The 19,643-nt window shown below is 33.3% G+C and overlaps 2 protein-coding genes across 2 annotated transcripts; one reads left to right on the forward strand and one right to left on the reverse strand.

Annotated features, from left to right (window-relative positions):
* Positions 1-480: 480 nt before the first annotated feature.
* LOC121378450 (NFU1 iron-sulfur cluster scaffold homolog, mitochondrial-like) lies at positions 481-13,777 on the reverse strand. The gene is made up of 8 exons (XM_041506623.1): positions 13,702-13,777; positions 12,415-12,533; positions 9,489-9,624; positions 7,530-7,596; positions 6,969-7,083; positions 6,272-6,375; positions 4,151-4,285; positions 481-3,367 (listed from the first exon to the last, which is right to left on the reverse strand). The coding sequence occupies exons 1-8, from the start codon at positions 13,764-13,766 to the stop codon at positions 3,293-3,295; spliced, it is 816 nt and encodes a 271-aa protein (XP_041362557.1). The 5' UTR covers positions 13,767-13,777; the 3' UTR covers positions 481-3,292.
* A 170-nt stretch (positions 13,778-13,947) lies between these two features.
* LOC121378451 (UPF0728 protein-like) lies at positions 13,948-18,999 on the forward strand. The gene is made up of 4 exons (XM_041506624.1): positions 13,948-13,991; positions 15,264-15,361; positions 16,462-16,581; positions 17,549-18,999. The coding sequence occupies exons 2-4, from the start codon at positions 15,268-15,270 to the stop codon at positions 17,611-17,613; spliced, it is 279 nt and encodes a 92-aa protein (XP_041362558.1). The 5' UTR covers positions 13,948-13,991; positions 15,264-15,267; the 3' UTR covers positions 17,614-18,999.
* Positions 19,000-19,643: the final 644 nt, after the last annotated feature.

Genomic DNA, 19,643 nt, shown 5'->3' on the forward strand with positions numbered 1-19,643 from the left:
CTTCGATAGTCAGATGAAGTCGTACCATTGTCGAATTTGGAGTGTGCACCGTACACGAACGCAAGCTCCAATTATACGGAAATTCAGCATTGGGAACTTGGAATACACGTGCAAAGCGTGCAAATGAAGCGCTTTGAGAAAAAGCAAGTTATGGGCACTTAGCAGACCTTTCGCTTTCGCCCTAATTTACGTGCAAATGTAAGCATGTTTTCGCCATTAGAACTAGTCGACAGTGTCAATGACAGTGGATTTTAATTCATTTATGGGTTGCTTAGACCCACTTTCGTCAAAATGGAAAATACCATGCGTGACATTATGGTCTAGCTAATATAATTGACATTCAGAAAATAATGTCGAAAATATTGTCTGACCCTTAAATTCTTTTGAGTAGTATATTTACAGCAAATATAATTTTTTATTAAAACCATAACTCTTGCATGTTCAACCACCCTTTTTACAGCAAATAAAAGCAACACCTCATTATTTATTCATTTTAATATCCACGCACACAGTTCTGTAACAACTAATGTCATTATGAATAAAACATCATTTAAGAGCAAGTGCCATAATGACATGATCTTCTGATATTTCTGTGCTGGCAAACGAAAACAAAAACAAACAAAACCCTATTGCCTGGCTGAAACTGGTATGAAAGCAATCATCAAACAATTACACAGTAACAATTAAAGAACTCTCAATCATGAAACATTAGAGAACATAAACATGTTTCGGGAAGGAAGGAAGGAAATATTTTATTTAACGACGCATTTTATTTATGGTTATATGGTATCAGACATATGGTTAAGGACCACACAGATATTGAGAGAGGAAACCTGCTGTCGCCACTTTATGGGCTACTCTTTTCAATTAGCAGCAAGGGATCTTTTATATGCACCATCCCATAGATAGGATAGCACATATCACGGCCTTTGATATACCAGTTGTGAAACATGTTTCGTGATGCAGTCATTCTTTTATATGTACTATACTAGACTATACCATACCATGACGACTGAGTTATTATCACAAATCAACTGACATTGCTCAATGTTGATATCATTTGACCACTGATCTAACATGTACATTCAACTATAGTCAATAATATTTCATGATTTTCAATACCCTGGCAATTAACAGCAGTAACCAGCACTGACGTGGAGATTGCTAGTGTTTTCAATTTTCTGCAGTTTTATTTTGATATGGGACTTTCAATTTTCAATGTTACTTTTATTTTGATATGGGACTTTCAATTTTCAATGTGACTTTTATTTTTTTTAAATATATATATATATATATTTTTTTTTTTTTTTGTTGTTGTTAAAAACACTAACAAATTAAAGTCCTCTCTTAAACATTACTGCAAAATTGCAGTGGAAAATGTCATCGAGATTATTGTTCCATTGCATATAAAAAAAATTTGCCTGGGTTGCAACACTCAGTACTGGTTCCAAAAAAAAAGGTGTTTGAGCCAGTAAAATAATTTATATGTCTTGTATGTATTCAGAAGTATATAAAAGCAGTGGACCCTGGAGAAACATTTCTTTTTAATATTCTGTAATCTAATTTGCTTTCCAGATACAAACAAAGAAGAAAAGAATTACTGCTCAACATGACTGTATTCCAAAGACAAAACTGACTTGAGATTTACATTTGCATTCATGTCACAATGGAAACAAAGTGGTTACAAAACACAGAGTAATAAATTTAATAAGTGTCCTGAGATATATTACTCATATGCTATAGGTTACATATATATTTTGTTAGTTATATACAATAACCTGCCTTAGATATATTACATGAATCAAGTTATCATGTTAGATGTACATGTCTATAATACTGCATTCACACATCTAGCTTGTACACTCAATTCAGTAGGAAGCTGAATATAAAAATTAATTTTAAAAATACACATCCTAACATACACGATGCACACAGTACAAGTTTCATACATTTTATTCTTGCATTAGTGTGATCTAGTCAGGAAATATTCAAGATTGTTTTATTATCACACAAAATCCAATTAATATTTGATATTTAATTAAGCTATCTACAATGTATATTAGGCCTAAAAAATTGTGTTTCCTGGAATCTGACCCTAAAACTAGAAAAAAAAGAATGAGGCTCTTTTCTTTTTCTGTTTTTTTTTTTTTAATTAACATGTAATAATATATTATACATTTAATCTGGACCCGTACAAAATATAAAGGCTGACCTACAATACATAAGTTTTCCCCACACATTCCTTGTAACACAATTTTTTCAGTCTTAAGCTGGAGACTGATACTAGTGGTGTCACATTTTAAGTTTTATTTTTAATAAAGTTTTAACTCCAAATAGGTATCAAGTTGAGACTCAACACTCAAAGTGGGTTTGTTTCACTCAAAATGAATGTGTTTCATTTCAAATGGATCAGCTTCACTCGAAATGGATTAGCTTCATTCAAAATGAATCTGTTTCATTCAAAATGGACCAGCTTCACTCAAAATGGATCAGCTTCACTCAAAATGAATGTTTTATTCAAAATGGATCAGTTTCACTCAAAATGAATCTGTTTCACTCAAAATGAATCAGCTTCACTCAAAATGAATCTGTTTCATTCAAAATGGATCTGTTTCATTCAAAATGGATCAGTTTCATTCAAAATGGATCAGTTTCATTCAAAAGGAATCTGTTTCATTCAAAATGGATCAGTTTCACTCAAAATAAATCTGTTTCACCCAAAATAAATCAGCTTCACTCAAAATGGATCAGCTTCACTCAAAATGGATCTTATTTTCATAAACCAACAATGAAAATGGGAGAGAGTGGCCAAAGAGACCCATCCAGATACTGATCCCATGGCATAACCCCATCACTGCCACTCTTTTAACACACTACTTGCCTCGGACAGCTAGATATAATTCCCAAATAGCAAATAAGCAAAAGCAATGGGTGATCTCATTCAGAGGGTATATGGTTTGAATCTTCCCAGTGGAGGTCAAGTTATTGCTATACATCTAACCACTCAAGTGCAATACTTTTGAAAATCAGTATTTCCTTTTGAAACAGCAACTGCAGAAGCGGATTATATTATTCTAGGCACACACTGATGTCACTGCAAAATCAAACTGAGAATCATGGATCATAATTGTTGCGCCTTTAGAAATGGCTCTCACTGCAACACTGAGGATGATCAAGTTCAGATTACGAGATCATTGTGTGTGAAAATCTGTGTCTCCAATGTATAAAATCTCGGGCAATAAGGATCGTTTTGTGAAGATTTCCAAGCTGAATACATTTCCCCTCCCGTGTGTCAGTCTTTGTCTCCGAGTTTCTCCTCTAGTCTCTTGAACTCCGCATCCACCACTTCATCTGATTCATCTTCCACCTGCAAAAACACAAACACAATCATCACAATAACTGACAAACTGCAGGGGTTCTACAATATGGTGACCTGATGCCTCGGGGCCAGTAGTTTTTAAGAATGGTTTTTATTTTATCAATGGTTAAAATTGGGCAAGTGAAATTTTTAACCATTGCCAGTAAATTTTCAAATCCACGGACCTAATGGCAAGTGAATTACAACAAATTCTAGAACCTCTGATACTGGTAAAAAGTTTACAAAGTGTATTTAGATTCTCTGAAAACAATATTCTTTCCCATGTGAGGCCTGGAAAATTCACTTGCATACAAGTCAGAACAGTCAGGGAAATATGCATGTAACTGATAAGCATCATTATCACAAACCTGGATCAAGGTTTCTTCTTGATTAGTCTTAACTACAATTGCCTTAAATTTACATCAGTAAAACATTTGTTTAACCTTGGTCTAATGCACTGTAACGAGGCAGTAGGTATCAGAAAGAATGTGTGGGTACATGTTGATGATTGTGAACAACAATAAGCATGGCTCACCCTGGAGCAAATTTTGGTTTAGCCAATTTTTAAATATGTAGAGTATTTCCTTAAACATTGTTAAAATGTCGTTATTTAAGGAATATTTTATTAGTCACAGCCTAAATGTTGGAGCCACTTTATATAAAAATTAAGCAATTGGCTAATTTGGCAATGCACCAGGGTGATCCATGAATAAGACAAATGTAAAAATAAAGGTATCATTAAACTGAATTTCGAGTCATGACAGATCTGAGGCTTACAGATTGAACACCCACCTGCTGGACCTCTCTGACTTCGGGGATGTAGAACTGCAACATGTTCTGGACTCCGTTCTTCAGCGTCACCACGGAACTGGGGCAGCTGGTGCACGAGCCCTGCATCTTGAGCTTCACTACACCGTCTTCAAACCCCTATTAGAGAGAAAAACCGTTAACACACAGATTACCCTGCATCTTAAGCTTCACTACACCATCTTCAAACCCCTGTTAGAGAGAGAAACCGTTAACACACAGATTACCCTGCATCTTGAGCTTCACTACACTGTCTTCAAACCCCTGTTAATGATAAGAGTAATTAATTTGGTCAAAAGGCCAACTTAAAGAAATAAAATATGCAAACAAATTTGGGTATGGCGACATACCCATTTTACCCTCTGGCAGAAACCCTGGTATTCAATAAAATTGTTATGGCCTAAAAATAATTGTGTTTTCCATAAATGTGCCGAAAAAAATTGTCAGGATAGATCAGCTTTTTATTTCCTTTTATAAAAAGAATATTCGCTCCTATGCATCCAGATAACGTTATGTACGTACATTTTTTTACCTATATATATAAAATATAGGGGGAAAAAGTAATACATTGAAAATTGTTTAGGATCGACCCTTTTTTTCTAGGTATGGCCAAGTTCCCTGAGGAATACAATTTTCTTTTTGCCATAAAGGATAAAGAATCACATATGTGACTGATTATACATGCACTTTCTCAAAACCTTTTTTCTTTATCTAGTCTCTTTAGAAAAGAAAGGAATATTTGCTTAACAACACCTCAGCACATATCAAACTACAGCTATTTGGTGTCTAACATATGGTTGTTTCGACTTATGCTTGTGAAAGAAGCACAGGAGACCAACACCTGCCACATACATTTTATGAGGTAACTTTGAATCTTGACAAAATGTATTTTGTATAATTTATTATTAAATTATATCAAGTGTCTATTTATTTTCTCTGCATGTCATTGTAAAACAACATAGTGACCTAACAAAATAATTATTGGGAAATAAAATAGAAGATATAGGAGAGCAGAGTTTATAGGTTGAACTTCAACAAAACTTTTTTGCGTCTAAATGATGTCACATCCGTCACACTCATTAATATGTACATGTATCCAAAAATACAAGTACAAAACCTTTTTTTTCTTGGGTGAAGTAAACTTCTCTTACATGGTTTCTATTAATACAAAATGTAAACAAAAATATACAGAAGTTTCCATGTAAACATAGTTTTATGGTGTAAAAATGTCATGTCAGAAAAATGTAGCTGAAGAAAAAGCATAAGCAGAATAGTCGCAGGCGATTTACGGTATTCCGTGCTTTATTTTCACTTTCATGACGGAATATTGGAAGATTGTTTTACTATTCCGTTTCGAAATTTACTATTTGCGGAATAGCGTAACATTCGACCCCTGAATGTATGCTGGAGACAGTACTAAATACAAAACTACAAACCATGAACACTATAATGTATATTGGAGACAGTATTAAATACAAAACTACAAACCATGAACACTACAACATATAGTGAAGACAGTACAAAATAGAAAACTACAACCCAAGAACACTATAACATATAGTGAAGACAGTACTAAATACAAAACTACGAACCATGACACTATAACATATAGTGAAAACAGTACTAAATACAAAACTACGAACCATGAACACTACAACATTAGTGAAGACAGTACTAATACAAAATTACGAACCATGAACACTACAACATATTGTGAAAACAGTACTAAATACTAAACTACGAACCATGACACTATAACATACAGTGAAAACAGTACTAAATACAAAACTACGAACCATGAACACTACAACATATAGTGAAGACAGTACTAAATACAAAATTACGAACCATGAACACTACAACATATAGTGAAGACAGTACTAAATGCAAAACTACGAACCATGAACACTATAACATATAGTGAAGACAGTACTAAATAAAAAACTACAATCATGAACACAGAATGTATACTGGAGACAGTACTAAATACAAAACTATGAACCATTAACACTATCACATATAGTGAAAACAGTACTAAATAGAAAACTACGAACCATGAACGCTATAAAATATAGTGAAGACGGTACTAGATACAAAACTACTAACCATGAACACTATGTCCCCTCCATCCTCTTGCACGGTGGGTCTGATTCTCGTATCCAGCAGTTCTTTTATCATCACAACCGTGTCATCATCTTCAGGGTGGATCACTGAAACAGCCAAATCATACTGCACATATCAAACTCCGAATATGTTAAATTATAACATCAGATATCTTATGCAACAATACATAAACTTAATACTGAATGTTATTATAATGCACTAAAAAAACATTAGCAATTTGGTGAATTTGATCAGAAAATCTGCAGCCAAATTTAAGTTTCAGTCAGAAAAACAAAATATAACAAAACTAAGGCCCAAAAAACACCAAAGCTGGGTCTGGTGCTGTCAAAATATAGCACATGTTCTTGTCAGATCTCTAGTTTGCACCAGCAGAGATATATTAGGCCGAACTTACAAAGCTAATTTTTCTTAAACGCAGGTGTTCAAGCTCAGTAAATGTGCAGTTACATGCTTTTAAGTCCAAAACAGGCTTCGTAAATTCGATTCAGTATGTTTCTTTTCTGACTGGTATCATTCTCGCCAGACCTTGCACCAGTGGACTTTAAAGAAATGTATCTATTTTGTTCATTTCACAATGAAATATATTAGACAAATTCTATTTTAATTAACACTTCTCAATTTGGCAAATGACAGCTTAAACTTAAAGCCTGTTGATAAGAGAAAGCTGAAAGTATTTTACCTGTATCTGATGATGGTTGTTCATCTGTGAGGATTGGAAGACCGCTGGCGAAGAAGTCCATGATGGTCGCATAGATGTCTGGTTTGATGATGGCCCAGTCAACATCATCATCCAGCTGTTAGCAATTTACAAAACTATTATAGCACTCAAAACTATACTGTAAGTATTTGTATTATGACAACAAACAGAGACAGGTTTATAGCGATAATGACTGTATGTATTGATGCTCATCAGAAAGATGGGTGGAAAGCAGGGGTGCAGAAAGTACTAGTTCACTCACCAAATGCACATAAAAATTCTACGACAAGTTAAAAAATATAACCTGCCAGTCAGATGGGTGAACTATTTTTGTTTTTTGACATCTAGCTTTAATTTTAGTTTAGTTCTTTGTCTTCATACTCTGCAAATTATGCTGCAGTTTGTTCCCATGACAGAAGAGACTAATATATTATATAAAATGATTATATATTCATTAATATTCATGAAAAACCACATCACAAACTTGATCCATTTAACTGAATATGTAATAAAATTTCACACCAATATAAGAATTGAAATTACCTTTGTTATGGTAATAAAATCTGTACCGAAAAACACCCCTTTGATGCCCTCTATTTTAAACAGCTGGCTGTAAAAAATAAATAAGAATATTTGACCATTTTAAATAAAAATGTATAGCTTGGACAAGAATTAATGAATACAAATAGGAAACATCAACAAAAAAACAAAACATTTGACATAATATGAATATTAAACATGCATTTATTTTATTTCAAACTATTGCTTGAGACATAATTATAAAACTTGTTCAAAACAACACAAACTAACAAATGCTAACAATAATATATCACAATTTATATGTACCTGTATTATATTAAATTAAAGATTAAATTAAACTATGTTTACTTATAATTTAAAATCAACACCAAAAACACATTAGGTAAATACTGAACCGGGTTTCACAAACACTAGTAATAGTATCCACCTGTTCTTGAAAGATTGGTTCCTGTTCTCACAAAGTTTTGTAAACAATTCTAGCTTAAGCAACACATGTACCCTACCAGACCCAGGGTTGAAAAAAACGCAGATTTTTTTTTTAAAATAAAAAAACGCAGATTTTTTTTATTTAAATCAGATTTTTAAAAATTTTAATCAGATTTATTTGATTTTTTTTTTTTTTACTTTAATTTGGAGCTTCTGAATTGAATACTTGCTCCCTATTAAATACATGATTTGGAAGCTTCACTGCATTCTGAAAGGAAATACCTCGAACATCTAGAAATGAGGCAACAAAATGCATTTTGGGGATTATTGAGTTAATGTTTAAGTACTTGGTGTTTAGCCAGGATGGCTATATAAGGTGATTTGACTCGTGACTTCAAGTCACATCTGTTAGATCTGACTCTAGAGCATCCCCAAATTTGTCCAATTTACCACATTGAAGCAGAGTGGCTTCACTTGACACCTTCTATTGTGTTGATCTCCCAGGATCATCCCAACCATAGATTTTGGGGAATTGTCACTGATCAGTATGACTTGTTAGACGACATGGTGTTGAAATCTAATTGCAATTCAATTATAAATATATGTAAAAATAATTATCTAGCGTAAGTAACAATTGATTTTAAATAACACTTCATTTTTTGTACTGCAAGTTAATTGATAAAAATAATCAATAAAAATAAGTGCAATAATCATAAAAATCAAATGAAACATAAATAAATAAAAAAAAATTGAAATGCATGATTTTTTGGCAGTGATTTAAATCATGATTTAAATCAAACAACTCTGACCAGACCCAACACATTTTCATATCTTCTAAGTTCAAGAGCCAATACTCTGTCAAAAATGGATAAATCCCTGTGAAAGTCAAACTTGATCTACATGTATACATGATAAAGCAATACCCAAGATTTCAGTTCAGTATCTTGAGGCATTGCGAAACAAATGTCTGGAAAACTGTATATGGCACAGAGAGAGACAAAACATATACATGTAGTCTCCGATACTACAGTAGGGGTTTAATAATTCTTGGCCGTCATCAAACAAAGGTCCATAAAGCTAAACTTCATAATTCTGGCCTCTGAGAACTGAACATTTGCATAATCCATTTATGGGCTGCACAAAAACAAATTCAGGTAACCCATTTCCTTTTTACGTAAACCATGATGAACATGTAAATGATGTAATAAATTCAATGTGCGAACCAAAAAATGGGATATGTAAACTATACTTAAGCGAACGACGAGCAAACGAAACTATCACTCTTGCAAATTGTCAGAGTCTTGTAATTGAATATTCTTGACCAGCATTTCTGATCCTAACATTAGGACAATATACATATACCGTTGAATCCCGTTGGCTCGAACCCCATCAGTGTTCGACCCATCAAGTAGTTTGACCCAACCATTAGTTTAACATTGCGTAAGTGTAACCCGGGACTTTGTTTTTGTTTCGAGCATTGCAGTGTATTCAACCCTTCTGAGTTCAAGCCAACAAGATTCTACTGTATGTACTAACCGTGCTAGAGGGGAACAGTAAGCTGACTGTGCATTTGGGAAGTCAAAGGTTCCAGCCTCTAACACAGGCACTCCAGGGATAAACTTCAAACTGTTGGGGTTCGGTGTGTCCTGAGTTTGTATGAACATTGATCTCACTGAAAAATAACAACAAATACAGAACAGTATACATGAAGCTTCATAATGAGTGTCATTACTGCTTTCTCATTTTGATTAAAATGGGACAAACAATGAGTAGGCATCTAGAAAAAACCTGTAATGAAGAGCCAAGATCTATAATAGATTTGATTATAAAAACAGAATTAACCTCTGGATAGATATCCTTGATAGCTGAGGCATGTACCCAGAACAGCAAGCTTGAATATTAAATGGATTTAAGAATGAAAGTAAATTGTAAGCATTTCATTAAATATTTTGTCAATCGCACTGAAGATAAAATTTTGTGATCAACTTAAAATTATCAAACATCAATATTAAACCATTTCAGTGTACAACTTCCAAGGAAATCTTTCCGAATAAATTGAGAATTAGTTGTTTTGAATCATAGTCACTTCATACCCTAGTCATATCGTACCCCATTTCGTACCATGCTGCCTGGTCATTTCGTACCTTGGTCATTGCGTACCATTTCAAAAAGCTATTTCGTACCCTAGTCATTTCGTACCCTAGTCATTTCGTACCATTGTGAAAAGTCATTTCATACCCAAGTCGTCATACTAGTATATAGAAAACGAATCGACCATAGCATAAATGTAGTGTTGTTTTGTTATTTTAAAACTTTATTGGGACAGTTTGATACCCATAATACCTGTCAACTGCCAATCTAATTAAAATTAGCTCCACTATTACATGTGGATCTAACAGAAGCCTGTTGGAGCTCATGTCCAGTTGACCTTTCATTCGACCAATCAAAACCTTACTTGCAAAATCATGCCAGTGATTTGAAAAGAATTTGAAAACATTCGGGATTATGCCGAGGGTATACGAAATGATTCGGGTGAATAACGAAGTATGCCTGAAACTATAATTGCAATATAAAATTTTATATAAAATTCGTTTCAAGACAGAAAAAAAACGTGATGGTATAGCCATAAAATCTGTTTATACTAGTATACAATCCAAAGTTTATTACTACACTTTTCTCCCTGTTTTTTCAATGTTGAAATAGACCAACAAGTTCGCCCGATATTTTTAGAATTTGTATGCTCTCGAATAACGCTATAAAAGGCGAAGTGTAATTGGTCGATATTTAAATTGTTATTTATAGAGGAAATGTCACCTGAACATGGGAGTCCATGCAATGCTGTTAGATCTACTGGTACACCCATTAGAGCTAATTTTAATCAGATTGGTCAACTGCTATTTCCATTTTACCTGACAAGAGCCGTATTTGGTATTTACTACTAACTGCCAACTTCGATGTTTTGTGAAATGGCTCCAGATAATTAGTCTGACTTTCAAAAACAACAAAACAACATAATGGACCATGTTTATACAAATATTTTTTTTTAGGGACAAGATTAAATGGTTAATGATTTATAAAGTCAAAACAAAAGTCAGTTGCAGGAGGTGTTTGCATCTTATTGATGTAATTTAATGTTATTTTGTAAAAGACATTACTGGGGTGATTGTTATAAATTGTTATGCCATGGTACGATATGACTTTCAGTTGTGGTACAAAATTACCAAGGTACGAAATGACGTTTTACAATGGTACGAAATGACCAGGGTACAAAATGACTTTTTGTAATAATATAAATCATGTAATTAATACGTCATAATATTATTGCGTCCGTACATGAGTGAACAAAAATGCGTATTTTTATTAATGCGTCGGGCAAAAGTCCACATCACATAAAAACCACAGTTGTGTTGTTATTATATTGTTTGGGCTTCATCTTTCATGTTAAAAGAAGTCAGTAGTTGTTTTCACAGCTACTATATAACCTGAAGCTAATCACATGGTGGGTCGACCAGGAAGCCCTAATTACTTAAACTACACCTTAGTGTTAAGGGTATGCCTCGCACTTTTGTGTGGTGACTGCTTCTAATTAATCCGCCAGTAGGAATAAAAGGTAAACGGGTTGCTATTACAGGGCACAATATTTCACGCGAATGCAGACGTATTATTCTAACAAATGTTTTAGACTGATTTTATACACTTGATGCGCAGCCCACGAATAGAGGTTAACAAATGCAATATATTGCAACAGTGACAACCTGCGACCAGTCTAAATTGAATGCCATGTATAGAGTCGAGCCAAATGGTTTGAAGAAATACGCACGGATTGTTGGTTACGGTTATATAATTTTCTACTGTTTCATTTTTAAAGGAATATATTTAGTAATAAAATTTGTTGATTATAATTTTACAAATGTTCAAAACAGTTTAAATGTATACAGTAATCCAGAAGTGTAAGAAAATTTGGAAAATACTCACATCGCAAAATGAACTTTTTAAAAACAAAACATTTGGAACATCACTGTATTATATAACCGCTATGATATTCCAGGAAAGTGAAAATAGAATGGCAACATCGAAATGAAAGAAAGATTCTTGAAGTATTCACAAAAAGACGTTTAACAAAAATTGTTTTTGTATTTTATTATAAAAGTTTTATTTTATTTAGAAGTATTATAGTAAAATCCTGCAAATTTTTTTGTATTGGGAATGAGACTAAACAAAATGCGTCAAGTTATTACTGCGTCAATGTGTTCGTCGCATTTTTCGCATTAATTACTTGCTCACATTAATTTCATGATTTACAGTAGTACAAAAGGACCAGGGTACGAAACGACCAAATTAGGTACGAAATGACTATGGTACGAAATGACCATGGTACGAAGTGACTAGCAACCGTTGATTTACTAATGTCATAAATGACAGCATTGTACAACTTCTAACAGGGTAATTGTGGGTTTCCCACCTTGTGATAAGAACACTGACGGCTTGACCTTTGTCATCACTGGTCTCGTGTACAGGTATCTGGACTGCAACTGACAAAAACATCTTCGTTTCAAACTCAGAGCTGGCACAGATCTTGACCTGCAACCATATTCAATGTTCTGAATAATGACACAAAATAAATAGCAATAACCGCTAAGTATGTTGGTCAATTTTTTTTTTTATTCATATCAGATTTGTGTGCATGGTCGCCTCAGAAAAACTTCTGTATCCCCCCCCCCCCCCCCATTTGGGGTATTTAATTAGCCATATCAACTGGGTACTGCATTAAACACTACAAACGTTGTAGTGCTAGGCCTGGATTCGACCTCCTGACCATCGGGACTGTAGTCAAGTACTCCAACCACTTGGCCACGCAGTGGATCAACTGCATTTTAATACTTATAAATCTCATAAGGTGTATTTTGACGGAATGAACAAAGATTTAGTCCCATAATGCCTCATTCTGTCTTCTGTGCTATATTTCTTCCAAAAGTACACTTGTGGAGGAAATTTTACATAGAATAGTCAAAATGTCTAATTTTTCAAAGGCAATACTTAGCGATACTGGTTTACAAGATATAAACATTATGTTGGTTTTATAGAACAAATTGTTTTAAAAGGTATTGTATATAACTATTGCTAACCCTAACTCTAACCTTAAACTAATTCCAACAAATATTTCTTTAAAATTGTTAGTGGGGAAAATAAGGACGACCTGCCAATAACTTTTAGTAAACTCCATAATAGTATGAAAACAGGGCTTGAACTTAATGCTGCTGTTGACATATAAATTGCATGTGTGGGAACATCACTTGTGCCACTGGATAAAAAATTACTGCTGTCTGTAAAACTCCTCAACAACAGCAAAATGAATGTATCTGGTGTACATTATCTGCTAGTATTTAACATTTGTACATTTGAAATATATTTGCAATAAAATGAATGTTCAGTCATTTACTTGCTGTAAGTTACCTTTAAAAAAAAAAAAATTGCCATAGTCAGGTTCAAAACTGTCATAGCCAAAAAAATTGTTTAATGTCATGGGTGACAAATTCCTAAGTTCGAACCCTGTGAAAACAAAGGCGTTCCCTTGGCAAGAAGGACCATAACTCAGTATTAACTGTAAACTGATACTACGACGTAATAAAATATTGAAAAATAACCATTAAATAGAATGTATAACTCAAAGACAACGTTCACTAGAATACCAGCATATAAAATAACTTTTCAAGCATTGCTTGAATTAAGAAAAGCATGAATGACTTGCCGCAAAAAACTATTTTGAACTAAAAATGTTCTTTGAAATCTGCGAAAAACGTCCTTAGCTGCCATGTTGCCGTCACGCATCAAATTATGAACCAGTGAAGTAAATAAAATCGTTTTCACTTATTATGTTTATGCAAACGTTTACATATTTCCACTAAAATAAATCTGTTATAAATTCTATATATTGTTTGTTTTTAAAACTGGTTTAGAAAATATTAATGTTTTTATTTTTTTAGTGCGGGATTGTTTAGCTTCCCTAGAGACTGTTTTTGGTTTGATACGCATTGCATGGTAAGAAGTGAAATATTATAACAGTAATTTACTGACGTTCGGATTATACATATCAAAGCACGATGATACACAGTATTTTCACTACTTTCGTTGTACATTAGCTCCAAATTTGATTATGTTTTTTTCAGGTTTTTGATGGGGTGGGGGAGTGCTTAAAAGATTAATTCGAACTTTTAATCAATTTACAATTTTATTTCTTTATATATGAATAATACAAAGGTAGGACTTTCCTTTGGCACTGTCACGCATAAAGAACATTATAAATACTTACCATAAATAGAGTTAAGTTAGGGTTATTACAGTGCCGAAGGAAAGTTCTTCCAATACAACGAACATGGCACATTTTAAAACATGAAGAATATTTAAGTCTGGCTGTGATATATTTATTTAATATACATTAATGTACTATCCTGTCTGGCAGTATGCATATAAAAGATCCGTTGCTGTTACTCGAAGAGTAGCCAATAGAGTGGCAGTAGCAGATTTGCACTCTAATTATCTCTGTGGTTCTTAACCATGTGTACAAATGACACAATGCTAACTGATTATTACTGCCATTGAGAAATGAAGCACTGTTAACAAAATGGGCTAAGCATTATAATTATTTTGTTTTAACTGAGCCTGATGGGTGGTCTATTAAGGATAGATCCCTGTTTGTGGTCCCAGTGGGCTATTTCTGGTTCCAGCACTCAACTGGCTGGGAGCTGGTTCTGTGGTAAGAACCCAGTACCCACCACTGGTCACCAGCCTTAGACCCATTGCCGTAACATCACAGTTATAACATAGTCACATTAATCAATACTGCATGTTTTAAATGGCTAAATTGTTATACTGTTAGCCTTATTACTTAAGTAGTTAGCTTTCAGGATTAGCTCTGGGTGAGCAAAACCATTCACCAAATTACTTTAAATACCAATTATTACATGAAATGTTTTTGCAAATCAAAATAAAATTTGCCAGTTGTTCCTGAATTTCGCAATTGGCGAATTTGGCGAGCGGCAGAGCTAGTCCTGGCTTTTTAGCTTGATTGTGTTTTTATAAACAAACACATTTCTTTTATATGATGACTTCATATTCATGTATGATGTTTATGTTAGCTAATATTCAATCATTTAGTAAGAACGAAACATAAGAAAGCACACCTAGAGAATAACCCTAGCTTTTCTCTCTGGCTTTCAGTCTTTTACATTAGCATTTTACAAGGTTTAAATTTTCATGGCTTAGTTAATCTTCACTCAAGTATTTGATATTTTGCTATTATTATAATTTCAGCAGTATGCCACAGCAGGCACAGGTGTTTATCCACTATGGTCCGTATGATATTTGTGGTATTGTTGACCACAAAGAGTCCAGACTGCAAGGCCTACAAAGTGAGTCATTTATATTACTATGGTAGCCTTAATCTAAGCAGGGCTTGAAATAGCAAGTAAAATATGGTCTGCCATTATATTTGTTTTTAAAGCAGGTGAAAAGAAATATGTCCTGTTAAGAAAAACAATATGGCCTGCAGGGAACATTTTATTTTCAAAATTGTTATTAATGCTATTTCTAATAAATTGAAAACTGATTATTAGCAACTATTGTTTAATGTTTTAAAATTGTGTAGCAATCTCTGAAGCTTGTGTAGTGAATCACGACATGATACTGAGTAAAATGTTCCCAGGCCTGCTGGAAATAAGATGGGGCACGGCAAATTTTTGGGATAGTGTGAAAAATTAGGACAAATGAGATGTATTTTAGAGTATTGTGAAATGAAAACAACAGAAATATGAGCTAAATAAAAAATAATAATCATACATAATCTGTCACTTGAGAAATGACCTGCAATTTTGGGGGTTGTATTTCACCTGCTAGATCTAAAAATTGAATTGATTTTTGCTTTTCACAGGATGCTATTTCGAGCACTGCTATTTAGCCACGACAAGACTTTCTGTCAGAATGCATTTTGTTGATATGTATGTTAATCATTTTGTAAGGTCATTTCAGCAATCATAAACAAACACATAGTTAGATGTTGGATGTGACAACTACGGTACAGTGCAAAAGCTAACAGTCAGTACTGGTCATTTCTAATCTGTGAAATGAGAGTACACTATTTAATGTTTTTTTGTTTTTTTCCCTTTTTCTTTATAATTGTATTTTTTTAAGGTGGGGGCACATTACTCGACATGAAAAAATTGAGGGGAGTGATTAATTGCTCCCTTAACTAATTAAGATTATTGTTAGCCATTTAAGAGATATTACCATATTGAAACCATATAAATTCACATGCTATGGGGAGGCAAGAATATTACTCTCCTTGAATTCGTCTCAGGGGATTGCTGGATAGAGGAGGTGATAGCTCCCATTAAATGGCAACACTTGTACATTCAGTTATATCTAGTATACTTTACTGTACATAAACTACAGGTACTTTACAATCTGATTACATGTCCACAAGTATTTATTTGTGTAAATGTTTTATTTTCAGCTGTTCTGAGAGAAGACGGACATGCAGTGAACCTCGTACCAATAAAATACTGGAATGTGGTGGAGATCTGGGTCAATGGAGAGATGGTTTACAAGTGTGACATCAGAACTCTCGACTATGGTGATTGATTTTTTATTTTATTGTATTTGTTTTAGAAGACATTGGCACTTCAGAAAATGTTTAAAATAGGTTTATTTTAGGCTAAATACCATCCTTTTACATTAAATTCCTCCACAGTTAAAACAATATTTATTTAATAACTGAAGTGAATTGGCAAACAGGCATCTTCACATCACATAATGTATAAATGTAAATGAGCAATTTATGCGCCAACAAATTTTGAATGATATAGTTCGCCAATTCATCTGCAATATTTGTTTGTATAAATAAAATTCTGTATTTGTAACTATATGAGTGTACAGAAAAAAAATATTACATTTAAAACTCCTTAACACAAATTGTAATGTACAAGTAAAAAGCTAAATTCATAATTAGTTAAAATGTCTTAGAATGTACAAATCAAATACAATGTAACTACTTAACTCAAGTTTGAGTGTACAAGTAAAGTGCTACTTTTTGTTACAACTATAAGTCTGAATAGGCAAGTAAAAGTTTACATTGTAACTACTTAACACAAGTTTGCATGTGCAAGATAAAATTCTACATTTGCAGAATTCACATTGATTAATTGTTCCCCTAACTTAGATTGTAGGAGAAAGTTAAGATATTATCCACCTTAAGTATTGATATTTAGTCCTGTTGTGGGGGGACCCAACCTCTAGTGGGGGTCACAGCCTCCATAGTTAGGGAGTACAAGCCATATTTTTACTTTTATTTATATCGAGTAGAACATTTTTTACATTTTCATCCTCAAGTGGGGGAGGGGCACAGGCACAGGCCCCTCCCCCCAACAATCCCTTCACCCCCAAACCCCAGTTCCTATGGGCCTGTAAAGGGGTGCTAAAATTACTCTTCTTGATCTAGTCTCAGGGAAGTGATGGACAGTCAGAGCGATAGCTCCCCTTATATGGTGAGGTCTGTACATGTATTTGAAATTCTCATAAATGAAGTGACATTGTTGTTGTAGGTGGAGATGGGAAGCTGGATGACAGATGTCAGGAAGCATGTCAGGCTGTGATGGATGCATACTAGGCTAACCAACAAACATCTTTAAAATGTCAGCTCTTCCATGTGAAGCACAGTCTACCAAAACTACCTGTAATGTCTTGAAGAGAGTTCTCACTGGGTGTTGACACCACATTCATAGCCACTGTTTTGTATCTAAACTAGCCATGACTGGTTTTTGAATATATAGTGAAACCCCTTTTAATTTAACAGGACACCTATGGGACCAAGTAAATGGTCTAGTTTTAAAAGGTGTTCAGTTTAGAGAGGTAATTATTCTATACTGATTTTAAAAATGGACTGTGAAAAACTTACAGTTTTGAGGGAATTTCGGTTTACAGATGATCTTGTTTTGAGGGGTTGCACTGTATTTATAATTATTTATAATTTAGAAAACTTAGTCTTCTAGCAAAAACCTTGTTTTTAAAAAATATAAACATAAATTAAAAGCATATCATGAGACAGATTTTAAAAGTGTTTCATAATATGGAAGACCAGTAGATAAAATTTTCTCTAGATTTGACTGTCATAATGATCACACAAAACAAGTGGTCTCAATATTTATTTACAAATATTGGATGTCACTGTTGGTTAAAATATTTTGATTTAGTGAAAACTGTCTGCATTATTATGTGACATTACCACAGATTTATACTTTTATATATGATGTCAACACCCATGACACTTTCTCTTTAAATATGGTATATATTTTTTTTAATCCTTTTTTTAATGTATTATATACTGTATTTACAAAACAATTCTTCCACAGTATATCTTGTTTGATAAACTATTTTTTATTTGTGCATCTACAAATTCTTTGTTTTAGTTTTGTTGATTTTTCTTTACATACATATGTACCTCTTAACATCAGATATATTTATTTAGAATTGTTGAAAAGATATAGATAAAACATTATTTGGCATTTTGAGCTTTAACAGGCAGGTAAATTATATTTCAGAGATAATTTCATTTATTTTATAAAATTGTGTTAATTTGAGATAAACTTTTTCAGCTATACCAAAAGTTTACCTTGCAGTTTGAAATGTATCAACAGTGTTATATGTTTAGCACTATAAGCAATCTGGTGGGTTTTTTGTTTTTGTTTTTTAAGCTGTTATTACAAGCAATCATGAAAAAAGCTGCTATTTATAGTGTGAGTTAAAATATGAGATTAACAACATGCAGAAATAAGAACAATATTGAAATTTAAGTGTGTATTTGTGTTGTATGTCTTCAGATGCACTTGATAATATATCCACGGTTAGCTCTGGATCAGCAGAAACATTCGCCAAATTATATATTAAACTTCAAAAATTTTATAGATTCCCAGTTATTTTGTAACAAAATACCAATTAATACTTGAAATTCTTTCTCCAAATTAAAATAACATTTGCCAGTTGTTTTCAAAATTTGCAGTTGGTGAATTTGGCACCAGATGTTTTCAAAATTTGCAGTTGGTGAATTTGGCATCAGTTGTTTTCAAAATTTGCAGTTGGTGAATTTGGCACCAGATGTTTTCAAAATTTGCAGTTGGTGAATTTGGCATCAGTTGTTTTCAAAATTTGCAGTTGGTGAATTTGGCACCAGTTGTTTTCAAAATTTGCAATTGGTGAATTTGGCACCAGTTGTTTTCAAAATTTGCAGTTGGTGAATTTGGCATCAGTTGTTTTCAAAATTTGCAATTGGTGAATTTGGCATCAGTTGTTTTCAAAATTTGCAATTGGTGAAGTTGGCGAGTGCCAGAGCTAGCCCTGTATATCAGTGTTTTACTGACAAAATATTGAGATAATATTGGGCTCTTTTTATTGTGGTTTCAATAGAAAACATTTAAATGTTTTACTTTTTGGAGTTAGTATATACATGATATGAGCTACATTTATTAGACTAACTTTACTTTCTATTACACTTAGCATTACAGTTACTAAAGTGGCTATTGTAAATGTTGCATATTGTCTACATCCAGCTGTTTGCTTTATTTGTTTAATCGTGCCAGTTGTAGTCTTGCCTTTATATGGCCATCATTGGAGAGAGAACATTGTACTTTGGATAACTTGTGC

Source organism: Gigantopelta aegis, chromosome 8 (genome assembly GCF_016097555.1).
Source record: "Gigantopelta aegis isolate Gae_Host chromosome 8, Gae_host_genome, whole genome shotgun sequence".
Lineage (NCBI taxonomy): Eukaryota > Metazoa > Mollusca > Gastropoda > Neomphalida > Peltospiridae > Gigantopelta > Gigantopelta aegis.